Here is a 17,319-nt window from a genome sequence, read left to right as displayed (position 1 = left end):
GTTTTTATGTCATAATTTGTTTAATGTCCACTAGATAACATTACATTAACCTAAAATATAAGAACTGTGTATTATTTCCCTAAATAAAAGCTACGAAATTACCTAATATGATTTACATATATATGGCGATTAATTATTATGAATAATAAAGATTTGATAACAATTTCTGCATCATTCTTCATTTTGTTTAATTTTATATTATTAAAAAAATAAACAATCACATGAACCATATAATATAAAAAATTAGATTTTTTCTTATATGTTATATTTTGAATTTTTTAAAATGACTTTAAATTACAAAAATGAGGAAACCTTATATGTTATATTTGTTTTTTAAAAGCGACTTTAAAATACAAAAATGAGAACACCTTATATGTTATATTTTTTTTATATGTTAGATACGACTTTAAATTACAAAAATGTAAGTTTTCCTTAAATATACGACCAAAAACATTAAAATGACATGTATCAATTCGATGGTTGATTTGAAAGCTTTCAAAATCATATGGAAGATAAAAGTCAAAATAATTCAACTGTAAAAAAATACTGTTCATTTTTTAAAAGAATGTGTTCGATAGAAAAAATAAGGTTTTTATGTCATAATTTGTTTAATGTCCAATCCGATCAACCCATGATGTATTAATTATAGTTTTGTTCCATTATTTTTAATAAAAATTGATCTGATCCATCGGAAAAAAATTATATAATAACAACAAAAAATATTTTCTATATATAAATAAAATGATCAAATATATAAAAGAAACTACCGATAATATATACAAATAAACTCACTCTGCGCAAGGCACGTGTCTTATCCTAGTTGTACACATATTTGTTGGACTAGAGTTAAATTAACATAAGCTATATTTTTCACGAATGCGGTAGATAGATGTGTTACTGGAAATTGTAAAATAGAGAAATGTGTTCAGTACAGTTATAACATGAGACTAACAATATGATTAGAGTCTAGAGTTTATATAAATCAAAAAAGCTTAAACAAAAAAATCAAGAGCTCAGGGTGCGGCTAATCTCATCCAAATGATCACAGAAGAATGCGGTGGACCCAACCATCGCTATAGCCAAATATCATCACAGCCCTTTCTGCACCAGTCGGTAATCGAACCCGGGTCTGTACCGTGGCAGAATACTATTCTACCACTAGACCACTGCTGCTTTTGACAATATTCCACCTATATACCTTATTTATTCATAAAAAAAATGTACTTCAACAAGCCAGACATGGCCGTAAATCTTATTCAAGTTTGAACTAAAAAGACAATACAAACTTTGTAACAATAAAAATGAAAAAAAAAACCTTACATCTATACTATTAAAAGGTAAAAAGTCTTAAAAAATCTACTTAAAAAAGTTGTTCCACCCTTTTGTTTTTAAAATAGCCTATTATAACTAACCAAATATTATAACTAAACTTTATTATAGCAACACAATTTGTGGGACCCATACTTAAATTAACTCGATCACTACTAATCTATATTATTAAAAGAGAAGTATCCATTTGAAAATGTTCTTATTTCATTAATTAAACTCCCTATTTTTTTCTTTGTTTTTTTCAGTTGCATTTATGAAATATCCTAAAACGAATAAAAATGCATAATTTATTACTTGTCTTTTCAGTTACATCAATGAAATATGCTTAAATGAATTTAAACTTCCTATTTTATTGTTTGTCTTTTTCAGTTACCTTAATGAAATATCCGTAAATAAATTTGGACATAATGTTATTTAATCAACAAAAAAAACTCATGAGTTATCCTTACGTGCATAATTTAAATAATGGAGATTTTAAAAAACGTGCATCATTAAAATGTTACGTAAAACATACATCACTAATATATAACATTCATCAATAAAACTAGAATTTGACTCACACAATTGTACGGATATTATTTTCAGTTGATTAAATTAAAGAATATTTATTTATTCAAAAAATATTTAAGAATGGCTATGTTTTTAAAAATTATATGGCATTATTTGCTCATAATTAATTTGTCATTTGCTAAATTGTTAGAAATAAAATTTTAGCATAATATAACTCAGTTGTCATTTGCTAAATTTATGGTTTTTATTTATATTTTTTATTATTTAATTATAATATTTTCATTTTATATTTGAAAAAGAAATGAATTTTCTTTCAAACAATATTTTTGTAAATGTATTTTTTTAAAAAATAATCAATTTAAATTGTTATTATCATTGAATATAATTATTTTTGACATAATTTGAGTTTTCGTTTACATCAAAACTTATCATATTTTAGGATAATTTTAATTTAAAATGTAATTTTCATATTTTATAGTACATATTGTTTAAATTTTGAATTTTCTATGATTGCAAAGAATGAAGTAATTCGTACCCCAACATTAACCTAAAACTTCCACAAACTAAACTCATAACACTAATCACTAAACACTAAAAGGAAATATAAACCCTAACTCAAACATCAAAATATACGCATAATACATAATATAATACATAATATGAAGTAGTATCAAAATAGAATACAAACACAATAGCATAGTAGATATTGTTGCAACCTTTCATTCTTAAACTAACCTATTATAACTAACCAAACATTATAACTGAACTTTATTATAGCAACACAATTTATGGGACCCATACTTAAATTAACTCGATCACTACTAATATGTTTTATTTCCTAATCGATCATGTATCTTAACTCAAGCAAAAACACACATAGTTAAGTTACAACTCCCCTTAGCTACACGTATGAACCAAAAGAAGACAAAATACATACGTTAACCTTATTACTAATCAATTTTTTTTTTAAAAAGATACGAGTATACAACATGTATTTATTTAACATAAGATATTATCTCTCATATCAATAGGTCTAACTCATTGTATGTTTCTAAACAAAAGAAATAATTTATCTACATTAAAATTGTAATAGTATTGATTATTACAAAACTTATAATTTGAAATGCATAACATAAATACAATGTGTTTAGTTTATATAACAAATCAAATATTTTATTATTTTATGTACTATTATAAAGTATATGAGAAGTATAATTTTTTTTAAAGTATTATAAGATTTTATGGGTTTTTGCCGGATGAGCCAGTATTGGTTCACAGGTTAATAACAGGATTTTGGGTCTTATTAGATTTTTAATTAATAGGTTTTCAATAAATCAAAATTTTATGGAAACATATTAGTTGGTAGAATCTCTGATAGAATACTACATGAAGAACATAAGTCAGTCATAATTATATACGGCAACTGAGTTTTGCGGTTTGACCGCAAGTCCAGATTGAATATAAAAACATTGCTTATATCTTATCTCATTTATAAACCATTTATGTACCTCTACTAAAAGAAGTTAAATCATTTGTAAAAATAAAATGCCTTCTTTGCACCATTTAAATGTATATACACTATTATTTATCAGCATTCTGTTTCAGTTCGATATTTTGGTTTTTGTTCTGTTTTGGTTCAGGATTTTGGTTTTGGTGTTTTGGTTCTAGAAATTTAGAAACTGTTTAATTATTTAAAAATTTGGTTTGGTTTCAGTTTGGTTATTTTGTTTTAGTAGCATAGTTGTGAACCGGTAAATATGCAAAACAAAAAAAAAATTGGTTAAATTTAATTTCGTTTTGATTCTGGTTTTTCCGGTAACTACAGGTTTATAGATAAAAAAAATATCAAATAATTTAGGTCTTTCAATTTAAATATCTTATAATTAAGATTATTTGGATAAAAATATCAGATAATTCAAATATTATTTTAATATTTTGAATAAAAATATATTCTGTAATTTGTTTGGGTAATTAGGTTTTTAAATAATATTTTAGGATATTCAATTATCTAGAAATTGAATATGTTTAATATTTGTAATTATATAATTTACATTTTTAAATTCAGGTACCCATTAGGCTCCCAGTTCGGTTTCAATATTTCGGTTCCACATATATATGATATGTTTAGTTATTTATGAAATTCTTTTTAATTTTGATTTTGATTTTTTCAGTTTGGTATGGTTCGGTTCGTAGTTCCGAATAAATGTGTCCTCCAAACTTACATTATCTTATATATGAATTCATTAATAATGACGTAATTTCGAAAACAAACCCGCGCGCTTTCTAAGCTAAGTCAAAATCTAGTAACTCTTTATAAATCGCTCATAGTTGTTCCTGCGTAGAGAAGAAGAAGAAAGTAAAAAACATACAAACGAGTATAAGTAAAATTCACTTCTCTTAAATGCTGGCTGGCAACATTAAAAAGACCTTTCAATACACATTTGTAAAGCTAAACCAGGTACTATGTAGACGTAAAATGGATCAAGAAGAAGAAGAAGAAGAATCATCTTAATCTGAACCTAATTAATGCTTCCCATGCGAGGATGAAAACAACAACAACAAAAATTCAACTGTTTCATCATCAAACACCGAAGCTCCATCTTGCCTTAGATCAATGGATTTAAAACTAAAACCTTAAACCCCCAAACTCCCCACAGGCCATAAAGAAAAACAAAACACAAAAGCAGACGATTGCCATTCTTGTTCTTTTGGACCAGAAGCTTATTTCAGCCTAAAACTATGACATAGCCAAACACAAAACTGTACCTCTCTCTCTCTCTCTCTCTCTCTCTCTCTCTCTCTCTCTCTCTCTCTCTCTCTCTCTCTCTCTCTCTCTCTCTTCTCCTTCCTTAGAGAACATATACTAATACAAAGTAGCTACGAGTTTTGTTTCTTCTCTTTTGTCGTTTTCAATATCAGCTTGCAACTTTCTGCTCTTCACTGGTGGTTTTCTCAGCCTCTCCTCCTCGTACCTCGGTTTCTCCTAAAACACCACCGCCTTGAGACACACCCCAACACACCCCTTCTTCACTCTTTTTACTCTCTTCTCCTTTCTCCACCGCCACAGCTTCAGCGTCTTCTCTGTTATAAGGATCACTGTTCAGGTCTATTCTCCCTTCCTTCTCTCCTTCATTCTTCTCAGGCTCGACTCCTTCCTTGTTCTCCTCATCTGCTGCTGCTGTTCCATCGCGCTCCAACTGCCTCTTCTTCCTCCTCATCATCAGCGTTTTGAACCTTCTCTTCACGGTGCTGCACACTGTACACCCACACGTGGGCTTGTGCCTACCTTTCCCGCTTGGCGGCTGAATGCACACAATGCACGAGCATCCAACCCTGTGCCTTGGATGTCTCGTCGTGGTCGCAACCTCTGAGGAGTCGTCTAAAGCGTCTCCTAAAACTGCTGCGCTCGCTAGTGCATCTAGTCCCGATGGTTCTTGCTCATTTCTCGCTGTCTGGCTTACCCCAATTCTTCTCTTCTTGTACTCTAAAAATAAACATACACAAAGACACTTAAGTGTAATGACTCTTGAGATCTCAATGAGAGTCCAAAGTTATACCTTTTCCAGCTTTGAGAACATTCTCAAGCTCTTTTAGACTCTCCTCCGGTGCAGAACACGAACACCTATCAAACGGTATACATCAAATTACAGCAACAAGAACTCAAGAAGAACAAAACGATCTTAAAGATTCTTACCTGCTACTGTCCCAAACATTTTCTGAACATGTCCACTTTGCTGGGAGAAGAGCGTCTAAAGGTAGCCTCCTCCATTTAGAACAGTCATCGCAAGATCCCCATCGTTCTTGTTCACTGCTTCACAAAGATATTCGTTAGTAAACCGCTTGTAAGCCTGACTTGACAAGTGAAAGAAAGAGTCAGAACTTTTACCCTGAAGGTCTTGAAGTAAGTATCGTCTTCTTTCCAAAGACAGGAGGTTCGTCAAACTCCTCAAACTCATGCTCCTCAATGACAACAACGGTAGGCTTTGCATTAGCAGAGGGACGAAGCAGCTCCTGAGCTTCCTCCCAAGTGAGTCTCAGCTCCATAGACTCCTCACTATGCAAAAGCAGTCTCTTGTTTTTCGCCCCCAGAGTTCTTGTCCTCTTCTTTTCCTTACCCCGCGACGGATCATCGCCTCCGTTAATCTCACTCTTCTTCAACCCGTTACCACCGTGAGGCGACCCCAAATGCTCAGGCAGACCTTCAAGTATTTGCGACGGACAAGAGGGAGCATTTATGGAGGTAAGGTTCTCAGTAACGCCAGACGATGACGTGTCCTCGTTTGAGGCACCGTTGGAGAAACCACACCCCTGCATGTCTACAGTATAAGTTGCCTTCCTGGCGCCCATGATTAGCTTCCCACCAGGATCAACCCTACTGAAAGTTACTGTTACAATATAAAACAAAATATATATATAAGCAACAAAATTAATTTCACCGAAGCATATGAAGGTGAAAAACAGTAACCTGTATCACCAGCCTGTAGCCTCATGGACTGTATGCAGGGAGTGACACCTTCCAAGACATACATTCTACTGTTGTTATTGGGCCAGAATCTGAACTGGAAGGTCCACTCCTTCCCCCTCACGTCTTGGACTTTTAGAGGTATGCCTTCTGATTGACTAATGGGAGGAAAGTATGCCTATGATATATACACAGCCCCCACTTCAGTCTTAGCAGATATCTCAAGGAAGGGCCACAGATAATGATGAGAAGAGTTACCTCTGCACAGGCTTTTGGAAGAACTAGACGACCGATGCGACCGGCGTCACTAGCACTAAGAGTTTTCTCAAAGAGAGGAACAATGTTTAAATTTAAACTAAAAAAAAACTGTCAAGGAAAAACATGAAGTCTCTAAAATAAAATGTTTGGCAAGGAAAATAGGCAGAAAAAGGATACTTTCCGGAGATTTGCTGAAGCTCTTTATCAGTATACTTTGGCCAATACCGAGGAAGTAAATGGCTTCTCCCACGCCCTTCATGAGCAAAGAGAGGAACAATGTTTAAATTTAAACTAAAAAAAAACTGTCAAGGAAAAACATGAAGTCTCTAAAATAAAATGTTTGGCAAGGAAAATAGGCAGAAAAAGGATACTTTCCGGAGATTTGCTGAAGCTCTTTATCAGTATACTTAGGCCAATACCGAGGAAGCAAATGGCCTTTCCCACGCCCTTCAACAGGAGGCCTACCGATCCGGGCCTGAGCGGATTTGCTAGTCCCTGGAGGAGGAGTTCCAAGAACAGTTTTTGAAGGCTTTTGGAGTATACTAGACGCAGAGCATTGGAAAAGGTGAGACTGAGAAGAAGCACCACCACCAGCAGCCATGAGTTTATTCCCGTCTACGACAGGGGTTGCAAAAGATGGGCTGTAAGGAAGTGTTGCCAAAGCCATATTCAAAGATGGCTGCGAAGGGGATGATGATGATGAGTCATGCGTATACACCGTGGTGGTGACATTGTTATCTGGTTTCATGAGATTACCAAACCCACGGTGAGGCGTGAACTCTTCTCTTTTGTCATCCCCAGAGACTAGTGGCTGAGAAAAGAGATTAGCTTCGCTTCTTTCCCCATTTGTTTGTTGCATATTCATTGGCAATCTGCTAAATACACCTGGATTCTCACCTCTCTTACTCTCCAAAGAAAAGAGAATCGTTAAGACGCAGAACACAGAACAACAGCAACAGGTTATAGTATATTCAAGAACTCACATGGGAGTTAGTACAGGAAGTACAACCAACACCACCGTAGTCCATAAACTCGACCACGAGCTTAGAGGCAATGCACCCACAGTGAAGTCTCTGTCATTAACAGAATCTCAATCAAACCAACATTGCAGAGAAAAATTGAAAAAGGGAGAATTTTTGTTTTTTTTTTTTTTAATTTTAAAAGAACCAAACACACCTTGTTGCACAAATAGCATTCCCTCCAACCAGATTGCTCCATATGGAATGTTTCGCAGAACCGAGACGTCTCGTAAGCCGATCTACAACCCACAATCATTACAAAATCAAAAGTTAATCATGTATTAATTTTGCGTTAATTACGAATTTAAGAAACCATCTACGTAGTAAAAGAACAAGAACAGAATCACAAGATGCGTAATGAGTAAAATTAAAGAGGGAAGAGGTACCCGCAGCGAAAGCAGAGGTCAGCGAGGGCACCAGATCGAAGAGGCCAGCCTTTCTTCCATTCGACACTAGAGGTCGAGCCGCATGACGCGTTCATGCACATCTTTGACCCCATTTTGACTTCAAACATCCTCTCAACTCAAGATTTTCCCAAATCCAAATCGAAAATCTCAAAACCCTAAGAGGAAGGGAAAGGCGAATCAGAGGTGGAATCGACGTGAATTGGAGGAGAGACTAGTCATGAACATGCATATCGACGTGGTCAATCCAAGTCGCGTTAAAGATCAGAGGAGGAGGAGGAGGTTGAGTGAAAATCACGGCGAGAAGAAGAGAGAGAGGACTTGTGACGGCGAAGAGAAGGAGGCAGCGAGGTTTTTCTTGGGTGAATTTTGTTTTTTTTTTTCCTTTTAATTTTTCGATGTGAAATTAAAACTATGGGTGAGATAGAGAGAGAAGGAAAGGATTAGAGCATGCAAAAGAGAAAGAGGAGAGAGATAGAGAGATGCATGCACGACACTCGAGTTGAGAGAGAGAGCACACGCCGCTTTATGACCAAACTAACATACACTAGATGAAAGACTTTTGTTTGACTTTTTTTTTAATTTACAGTTGGTTGGATTCAACTTTTTGGAAAATAAGATATATATGTTTCCCCTACTATTTATCATCAAATATATATTGTATATCATGATGTAATTTTATATTCTCATTATATATTCATCTATATGATTTTAGGTATTTTCTCTTCCAAATTGGGATAAATTTCTAATTAGTTGTTTACGCTTTTTAACCTTTTTGGTCAATCATAAATTTTAGAATGCCAATCAATATGCCATGCATGGAACACACACATTGAAGACTTTGAACGTCTTCTTGTTTTCCCTTGTGAACCTTTTTGTATTGACTAATACTCTAAAAATCTATAGATTTGTATTCCTTTTTCCGATCGACTATGTATTTTAACACATTATCCTAAATAAACCATCATCAGAAGATGAAATTAGTATTTTGCATATAACTGGTTTTTTTTTATAGAATACACACCTTTTTGGGTATTCATGTACATGTATCTGTATACGTTGTCTACCATGAAAAATAGAGTAAAATGTTTTTTAATTATTGATAAATAAAAAACAAATCTAAATCTCACTAAACTGACACCATATTTTTTTAATCACGCGTTCTTCTTTTGTTTGAATCTTTGTTGCTTCTGCTTTCCACTAGCTATTTATGCTACGACGTTTATTTTCAGTTTTCACCCCATTCTACCTCGTAGTAGCACCAATTCACGAGTCACGACTCCTGTTGAACGACAGAACGAGTAATATTAATTCGGATGAAACAAGTGGCTGTGTCCGCAACAAGTATATTTTATTTTCTTGTTCTTGTTAATTGTATATGGGATTTTTTTGTGACAGCAAAATATGTACTCTTTTGCCATTTTCTATGTTTATATATGGATTTTTTCTTATATAAATAATATATGGAATTCTTCTTGATTTTAGCATGCAGAAGAGATAGATAATCATCCCAGGGCCACTTTTACACTTTCCCCTTATCCTTGTATTAAATTCTTTTCATCACAACTAATTCTTCAAACGGACTTGTATAGTCCGAACTCCTAACCACTACATTAGATTATATGGACATCACACAAGTACAATTTGATTATAAAATTGAAACAACTATAAAGATCAAAATATTTTATTAACTTCTGTGTCTTGCCATAGTATTTTTACAACTGATAATGATCTCGAATCTCGAAACTTAACACTTAATCAAGTTGTTAAAATTACAGGAAGCACCCGGATAACCTATATTCGTAATAAATAAACCAGCAAAGCCTATGAAAATTAACATGTGAATCCAAAGATAATTTAGTTTAAATTATATATATATATGATATGATATTAGTAGTGTTTTTAAAACCGGATCGACCCGATGGTTGAACCAGGTTCGACCATGAACCGATTATATAGCCGGGTTGGGTCTAATAATTAGTTCGACCATGAACCGGTCACGTAACCAGATTAGATTTCTAAGTTATTAAACTGCTAAAAACCATTAAAACTATTAAAAATTTACGAACCATCTATATAAACATAAAACTAATTTATATTTATAATATTTTGTGTTTTAAATTCATTTGTATTTTAATTATGTATCATATTTACTAACATTACTTTTAAATTTATACATTAAAAATATATTAAACCAGATTATTGAACCAGGTTTGACCCGGTCGAACCATATTGAACCGTGACCCAAAAATTATCCGGTTCAGCTTCCGGTCCGGTTTTAAAAACACTGGATATTAGGATCAAAGTACTAAATTCTCAAGTTTGATATGATTAGGCTAATTTTTATGTGTTAGCCATGTGAGAGCTCTTCTTGACATAGTTGTCATCACGCTAATCTTGACTAACGTAGCAAATATTAATCTCATACCAGACATGTTTGCACATGAGAAACAAACAGCCACAATATTTTTGTTCGTTGTTAATATTTATGTATAATCAAATATTATTAGGGTATTGTTAATGTAAGTAACATCCAATGACATTTTAGGACGGCATGTAAGAAATAAAATCAAGTGATAGAAGCTCCAAAAATGCCTGATGCACAACATAAAGCTGTAACTGGGGCTCACGTTCCCAGCTTGCAAATAGACATTAATTTTTCTCTTGTTATTTAAAGTATACGGTTTATCTATAATACTAACATCAAGGAATCTCATTATCCACCATATAATTAAAGTATGCAACATTTTTAAAGAAAAGGTACTAACTTTATTAACACCAATATCCATTATGAGAACAAAGATGTCATAATTAAGCCCTATAGGCTGTCTTAATATCTTACTATAGATCTATAGTAACTTATTTGGAACCTTGTAAAAGTACAAAAGATTAAAACTTTCATATCACGCACACTGCAAAATCATCCCTAACTAAATTTGGTCAAAACATGTTTTATGTGATGGTATTCGCGCTTATCCACAGGACCACAGCAAAAGCATCTTAAAATAGTATAGACAGAACGCGAGTAATGTGACTAACAAATACAGTTGCATGCAAGAGTAGGTGCAAACGCAAACACTAAACGCCTGTACAGGCAACATATTGTTGATTTTTACATCTGTGTAACCCCTCAACTAAAAATATACCAAATTTGCACATTCCCTTATCCCCAAGCAACATGAACTTTTATTTACGTATTTCAGTTTTCGAGATAACTTGAAATAAAAGACACAAGAATACTAGTATGAAATTCTTACCTAAGTTTTTAAAGAGTCAAGGAGCAATGTCTTGTTTAAACAAACGAATTGAAGCGTGCGTCTTTCCAGCATTATCATTTGTTGGTGCGAGTCTCTACTTGTCTTTTCTCCACCTGATCATATCCAAGATTCTTGTGTTAGCTTACTGTAATCCTACTAATAATAGAAAAATGGAGTTCTTTGGAAACGAAATTCAATTTACCTCTGTTTCCTTGATGCCGAGCTTTCACAACCTCCTTGTTCGGGTTACATCTAACAACAATGAAAATTTCTCCATGTGTCAGAAGCATTGGATTATGGGAGAACATATTGTCTGAATTAATAGAGAAGAAGTGATTACCGTACATACTCATTTTCGTCTGAGAGGCTCTTTGCAACGGATGATGAGGTCTCATCTCCCTGATTTTTTGGATCATTCACTTCTTTGCTTTGTTCATTATCGTTCTCTGATAACGTATCACTCCCAAAACTGCATACGTCTCCTGCTAGTTTAGATTTATGGTTTGCTGATACACAGTTCATGTAGTTGTGTTCATCATCACCATATCCACTGCCTTCTGCTGAATACTTAGGGACCCATGTTTCCGGAATAGAATCAGGGGCTCGAGATTGACGCCGGTGCGAGCTACCAACAACGGGGTTTAGGAAAGGATATGGTTTGTCTCTCTCGGTTGTAATATCTGTGACGGAGGTCAAAAACAGGAACTTTCATGTGAGAAATCGCCAAGATAATGATTATGTTTTAGGCCAGTCCGCCAGTGAAGATGTTTGAGGGTAAATAAGTGATAGACAAACCTGAGCTTATGCCTGCAGCTGTAAATCCTTCTGCAAACCAATTGTAAGGGGCGTCGAGACCACCACGGGAAGAGGAGTCTCTCTGACTGGTAGATCTCAACATTCCTGGGTTTGATAGTCTGACCTGCTTTCCAGACCCAACTTTTCTCTTCAGTTGTTGATCATCCACATCCCAGTCTTCCCAAGATTCATAGGAAAGGCCATTATTCAAATACTTCTTGTTTCCCAGGTTGCAAAAAGAATCAGTTTCCCCTTTCCTCTGTCTTGTATTGGTCTCATGTGAAATGGAGGTTTCATTGGCCCAAACTGAAAAGATCAGGGACAGTGACGGTTCAATAAATAGGGGAAAAACAAATCTTTGCGACATCAAAACATATGATTCATAAGAATTCTAGAAAAGGGTTCATACCTGCACTAGACGAGCAAGATTCTTCACTGTTAGAAATAGTGAGAGGTGTCAGTATATCTCAAGCATATGAAACACAATTAGAAAGATGGACATTGTAGTTGCTTACCTACGCAAGCTATGGCTGTCTTTGTCTTCCTCAAGTACAACGGATGACCAAACCGGTGGGTCAAATACTTTGTCAAAGTTAAAGTCGAGGGTTCTGAAAATAACTCGATGTTATTTACAAAAAGTTTCAGTCATTAGTTCAGATATGACTAGACGCATTTTAAGGATCTGACTTACGTTTCCTTTTCAAAACTCGGATGATCGATGGCCCTTTCTAGACGCTGTGGTCTTCGAACTGGTGAACCTGAAAGAAGGAAGAACAAAGGATATACCAAATAAATAGACCAACACCCTATAAATCCAATAAATATGTAGATATGTAAGCTAGCAGATACAAAACGAAAGTGAAGTAAAACAAATGGATGGTATTAAGAATTTCCAAAGAATGATGTAAAGCAATGCAATTTTAAAACGGCATACGCTTAGACTATTTATTCTATGAAGACAACTTACATAGTCAAATAAAAGTTCCTTGATAAAAAGCATATATGAAGGCAGCTATTATTCTTAATTTAGTAGAACTAAACCCACCTTCGATGTTGGACCTCCAGGTCGTTTCCAGGTAATCCCTAGAGACGAAAGAGTGTAAATGTCAAAAGTTACAGAACCACTATGCGTAGAGGGACGAAGTGAGAGAATTTGAAAACTACCTCTTCTTTGTAGCATGGTGTTCTGCAGAAGAGCGGCTCCCAGTGTAATGCCTTCCATAATTGTTGAAATTACGGTTCTCTTGACGTGGCTGTTGGTCCTTCCAGTAAAATCTGCCCACCCCGTCATCTAGAAAGGTGGGTTTAGCTGATGAGGTAAGAAGAAGAAAACAATTCATACATTTTGGTATTTGATCTCACTAGGAAAGAAAGAAACAAGATGCATATATGATCTTGGACCAGAATTTTTTATGTTACATGTGGTGTTCACGTTACACTACATGAAACTGTGTTCATTACATGTTATACTATATTTACTACGAACTGACATGCTACTTTGATCAAGCCATTTTCTGTAGATTACAGAAGGTGGATGGTCGTGAGTAACTAAGAGAAAATAAGTGAGATAATTAGAGTTGCATAGATGGCGAGTTGTGCGAGAAAATATATTTAAAAAAAAAAAACCATTTGCATAAGAATTACCATTCCACTCGTTTTCATCAAATACCCTGCTTTTGTTGAAATCTGCAGTGTCACATAAGTAGCCTCTTGAGTCGCTGATATATGGTTTGTGCAAGTGATCAGTGGAAGTGCGCAGTTTTTGACTTCTGCCCCCATATGTAGCTTGTATGTCGATGGGAGACCTATAATGTTTGTCATCTTGGAACATTTTGCTACTTTCAATGATGTCCTGTAATAGGAAGATTGAAAAATTGGGTCTCGAGAACACTCAGAACTGAAACAAGACAGCTAAAAGATAAGATAATGAGACTTTGTTACCCTTTCCTTCTCAAAGTCGCTGAGCCTTTCCCTGACGTTTGATGTCGGTTGACCGGAATCATTCCATGGAGAGGAGCACCCGTACGAAAAGTTTCTTTCACACCAAAAATTAAATACAATCACTGATTTATATCCTAGACAGTACATATTAGCTTCTCATGTAAGAGAAAACAGTACAACTAGACAAAAGGGGAAACAAACATAATGAAAATAGGTGTCAGTACAAACAAAGTCGTGAATGCTACTCACCTGCTTGATGGTTGTGGAGAATTAGGCGGAGTTTCCGTGTTTATTTTACCTAAACCTGGATGGAGAAAGTAAGAGTAACAAGAGGAAGGCACAGTATAAAAATCTCGTCTTAAAAACTAATCATTATTTAGGTACACATGGAAAGATAAAATTTCCCATACCTTCAACTGAAAATGCCATGTGAGGCTCAGATGGAGAACATTCTTTCCGATTGGTTGTTGTGTGATCATCACCAACCAAATCAAAGACGGATAACTCTGAAAAAGGTACAATGTCCATGGCTCAGATTCGGATGAGCACAGAGTGAAAAGTGATTGGGAAGTCAGACTAGAATGAAACATGACTATCTACTCTATGTACAAGAACGAGAAAACAGTAAACCTTTCTAATTTCTAGATGCTATGTTATACTGAATACTTACTCCGCTCTGTGCCGCCCATCAGATCCGCTGTTGTGTTCGCTTTCTTAAAATCATTTGTCTGGTTGTCAGGGAGACTAAGCGAAATCCTATAAGACAGTGAAGCATATAATTTCTATCAGCCGTAGTTCCACTAGCAAAAAAATTAAGAAAAATCAAAACTAAGACAGTCACATTACACAAAAGCAAGACAAAGAAAAACTGACTTGCCTCTTTGAGGAACTAGTTTCTGCTTTATTGTTAAATGAACTTCCTGTAACATCACACATACTAAATGAGCCGAAGAGGACCATATTATATTTGATCATGAGTTTGGAGACCTTACCTACTCCTGTAATGTTGTCCTTCAGACTGTAGAAACTAGCATCCCGATCTTCCACTACTTCTTTCACTAACAAATGACACAAACAGGGAGAGAGCAAAATGGAGTTATAAATCAGGTTCGGAGCATTAATTCAATGGTCCACACTCAGAATGATAGCTTGAACAAGCATATAGTTACCATCTTCTGGACGAGAAGGTTTGCATTCAGGAGTAGCAGGAGTTGACAAGTTGATGAAATTGAGAATATCCAAAGATTGGTGTTGATTACTACTGTTTCTATCATTACTACAGCTCCCAGACCCAGCCGTGAACTGATGCTGTTGCCGTCTCCTCTGCTCAAAGTATTGTTTTTGCCTTAAAGGTTCAAAACAAAGAAGAATTAAAGTGAGTAAGCACTAAATGTCTACAACATCATCAGTGTGAATCATATGCTGCTGAAGAAAAACACATCGTAAACAGAGGAATAAGAGCTTACACACCTCTTCTTCACCGATGTATGCGACTGAATGCCCCAAAAAGATGCAAGATAACAAATAACAAGTCAGAATTAGATCATCTAAAACCTCAGGTTATTTTCACCCAAGCTATAATATGAATCTCTCTGATTCTGAGTTATCACTAGAAGGAAGAAGCAAAAGCCACTTACAGCGGCTACTTTCCGCCTCGATCCTCCCATCCATTGAAGCATTCTTTAACAACGCCGGTTCTCAGCTGTACGACTGCACACGGATCTAGAAATCAGATTTTCAATCGCAACTACGCGACGATTCCGTAACTAGATTTGCGTTTCCTTAACATTCATATCTAACTTTGATTCCCAATCGAATTTAGGTTAATTTTCTACGAAGTAAACTAGAAAATCGAAGAGAGCGGATAGAGAGATACTTAGAAAATTTCGAGAGGCTTCGACAGTATCTTAACCGGGTCTCGAAAACGGCGATTGGAGCATCGAAACGGTTATGGAAAACTGATGATCTCTACTACGGAACAGCGACGACGGCGATGGATCTTTGCTGCGCGATTGATCAAATTCGCAGAAAGAGAAATCGAGGACGACGATGCAGCGAGCGAGCGAGTAGGGAGCAAACGGTCTTCTCAAAAATTTCGAAATCTATTCTATTAAAACAATAATGTATTAATAAAAGTAATTGATAAAAATAGGATCTAATTTTTTTTATAATTATATCTAAATAATTATCTAAATATCATATAGCCTAGGTAATTAGTCCAAAACTAAAATTACGTAGAGTCAGTTACATTTAGATGGCGCTTATATGATATTTAGATAATTATTTAGATATAATTATAAAAAAAATTAGATCCTACTTTTATCGATTGGTCACACTACTGTTTTAATAGAATAATCTATTCTATTAAAACAGTAGTGTGACCAATCGATAAAAGTAGGATCAAATTTTTTTTATAATTATATCTAAATAATTATCTAAATATCATATGGCTCACATAATGGGTAATTAGTCCAAAACTAAAATTATGTAGAGGCAGTGACATTTAGAAGGCGGTTATATGATATTTAGATAATTATTTAGATATAATTATAAAAAAAATTAGATTTTACTTTTATCAATTGGTCACACTACTGTTTTAATAGAATAGATAAATTCTATTAAAGTAGTGTGACCAATTGATAAAAGTAATTCATAAAAGTAGGGTCTAATTTTTTTTATAATTATATCTAAATAATTATCTAAATATCATATGGCCCACATAATGGGTAATTAGTCCAAAACTAAAATTATATAGAGGCAGTTACATTTAGAAGGCGGTTATATGATATTTAGATAATTATTTAGATATAATTATAAAAAAAATTAGACCCTACTTTTATCAATTGGTCACACTACTGTTTTAATAGAATAGATAAATTCAATACAATTAAACAAATACTTTACTAATCATTTTTTAAAAATTACGCAAATACGTTTGTTGATAAAAACACAAGTATGATTACAAAAAATACATATATATTACAAGGAAAGAAACAAATATATAAATTTAATTTTAAATAATATATACAAAACAAATAATATACCCGCTCTCTGAGGGCGGGTCACTCTCTAGTCTATTCTATTAAAACAGCGGTATGACCAGTTGATAAAGGCTGTGTCCAACTATTATTCCTTCTATTTAAATTTTTTTTTATTATTCTCTTTATTATTTAAACACTAACTGCTGTTAATCTTATATATTTCTATAACCACCTCCATTAATTAGTTCCTATATTTTTGGGAGTCGGGACCCATAACTCCCAAACATAAAAGAAGGTTCTTTCGTGCTTTAATTTATTTTCTGTTTCAATCAATCTTGAACGATCATCATATGATCAAAGACA

At 34.3% G+C, this 17,319-nt stretch overlaps 2 protein-coding genes across 8 annotated transcripts; both read right to left on the bottom strand.

Moving 5' to 3' along the window:
* Positions 1 to 4,331: 4,331 nt before the first annotated feature.
* On the bottom strand, positions 4,332 to 8,483 carry LOC106342338 (B3 domain-containing transcription repressor VAL1). 3 transcript variants are annotated; one of them, XM_013781244.1, is made up of 11 exons: positions 7,965 to 8,483; positions 7,736 to 7,817; positions 7,543 to 7,632; positions 6,931 to 7,466; positions 6,560 to 6,656; positions 6,305 to 6,479; positions 5,726 to 6,224; positions 5,534 to 5,647; positions 5,397 to 5,461; positions 4,648 to 5,323; positions 4,332 to 4,605 (listed from the first exon to the last, which is right to left on the bottom strand). In XM_013781244.1, the coding sequence occupies exons 1-10, from the start codon at positions 8,090 to 8,092 to the stop codon at positions 4,755 to 4,757; spliced, it is 2,355 nt and encodes a 784-aa protein (XP_013636698.1). In that variant the 5' UTR covers positions 8,093 to 8,483; the 3' UTR covers positions 4,332 to 4,605; positions 4,648 to 4,754. The 3 variants fall into 3 exon arrangements, with proteins under 3 accessions (XP_013636698.1, XP_013636699.1, XP_013636700.1); XM_013781245.1 differs by having other exon boundaries at positions 4,332 to 4,621; positions 4,664 to 5,323; XM_013781246.1 differs by having other exon boundaries at positions 4,332 to 4,637; positions 4,680 to 5,323.
* Positions 8,484 to 11,009: 2,526 nt separating this feature from the next.
* On the bottom strand, positions 11,010 to 16,087 carry LOC106336948. 5 transcript variants are annotated; one of them, XM_013775942.1, is made up of 20 exons: positions 15,852 to 16,087; positions 15,613 to 15,685; positions 15,446 to 15,468; positions 15,145 to 15,320; positions 14,968 to 15,033; positions 14,853 to 14,895; positions 14,646 to 14,731; positions 14,386 to 14,481; positions 14,225 to 14,279; positions 13,976 to 14,069; positions 13,679 to 13,886; positions 13,199 to 13,343; positions 13,080 to 13,117; positions 12,726 to 12,792; positions 12,550 to 12,642; positions 12,444 to 12,469; positions 12,035 to 12,340; positions 11,589 to 11,919; positions 11,442 to 11,491; positions 11,010 to 11,352 (listed from the first exon to the last, which is right to left on the bottom strand). In XM_013775942.1, the coding sequence occupies exons 2-20, from the start codon at positions 15,652 to 15,654 to the stop codon at positions 11,240 to 11,242; spliced, it is 2,058 nt and encodes a 685-aa protein (XP_013631396.1). In that variant the 5' UTR covers positions 15,655 to 15,685; positions 15,852 to 16,087; the 3' UTR covers positions 11,010 to 11,239. The 5 variants fall into 5 exon arrangements, with proteins under 5 accessions (XP_013631396.1, XP_013631397.1, XP_013631395.1 ...); XM_013775943.1 differs by having other exon boundaries at positions 11,580 to 11,919; positions 13,199 to 13,325; XM_013775941.1 differs by having other exon boundaries at positions 11,580 to 11,919; positions 13,982 to 14,069.
* Between the last annotated feature and the right edge of the window lie 1,232 nt (positions 16,088 to 17,319).

Source organism: Brassica oleracea, chromosome C4, assembly GCF_000695525.1.
Source record: "Brassica oleracea var. oleracea cultivar TO1000 chromosome C4, BOL, whole genome shotgun sequence".
NCBI classification, from domain to species: domain Eukaryota; kingdom Viridiplantae; phylum Streptophyta; class Magnoliopsida; order Brassicales; family Brassicaceae; genus Brassica; species Brassica oleracea.
Note: the sequence above shows the minus strand (reverse complement) of the source record. Positions and strands in the feature narration are given on the sequence as shown.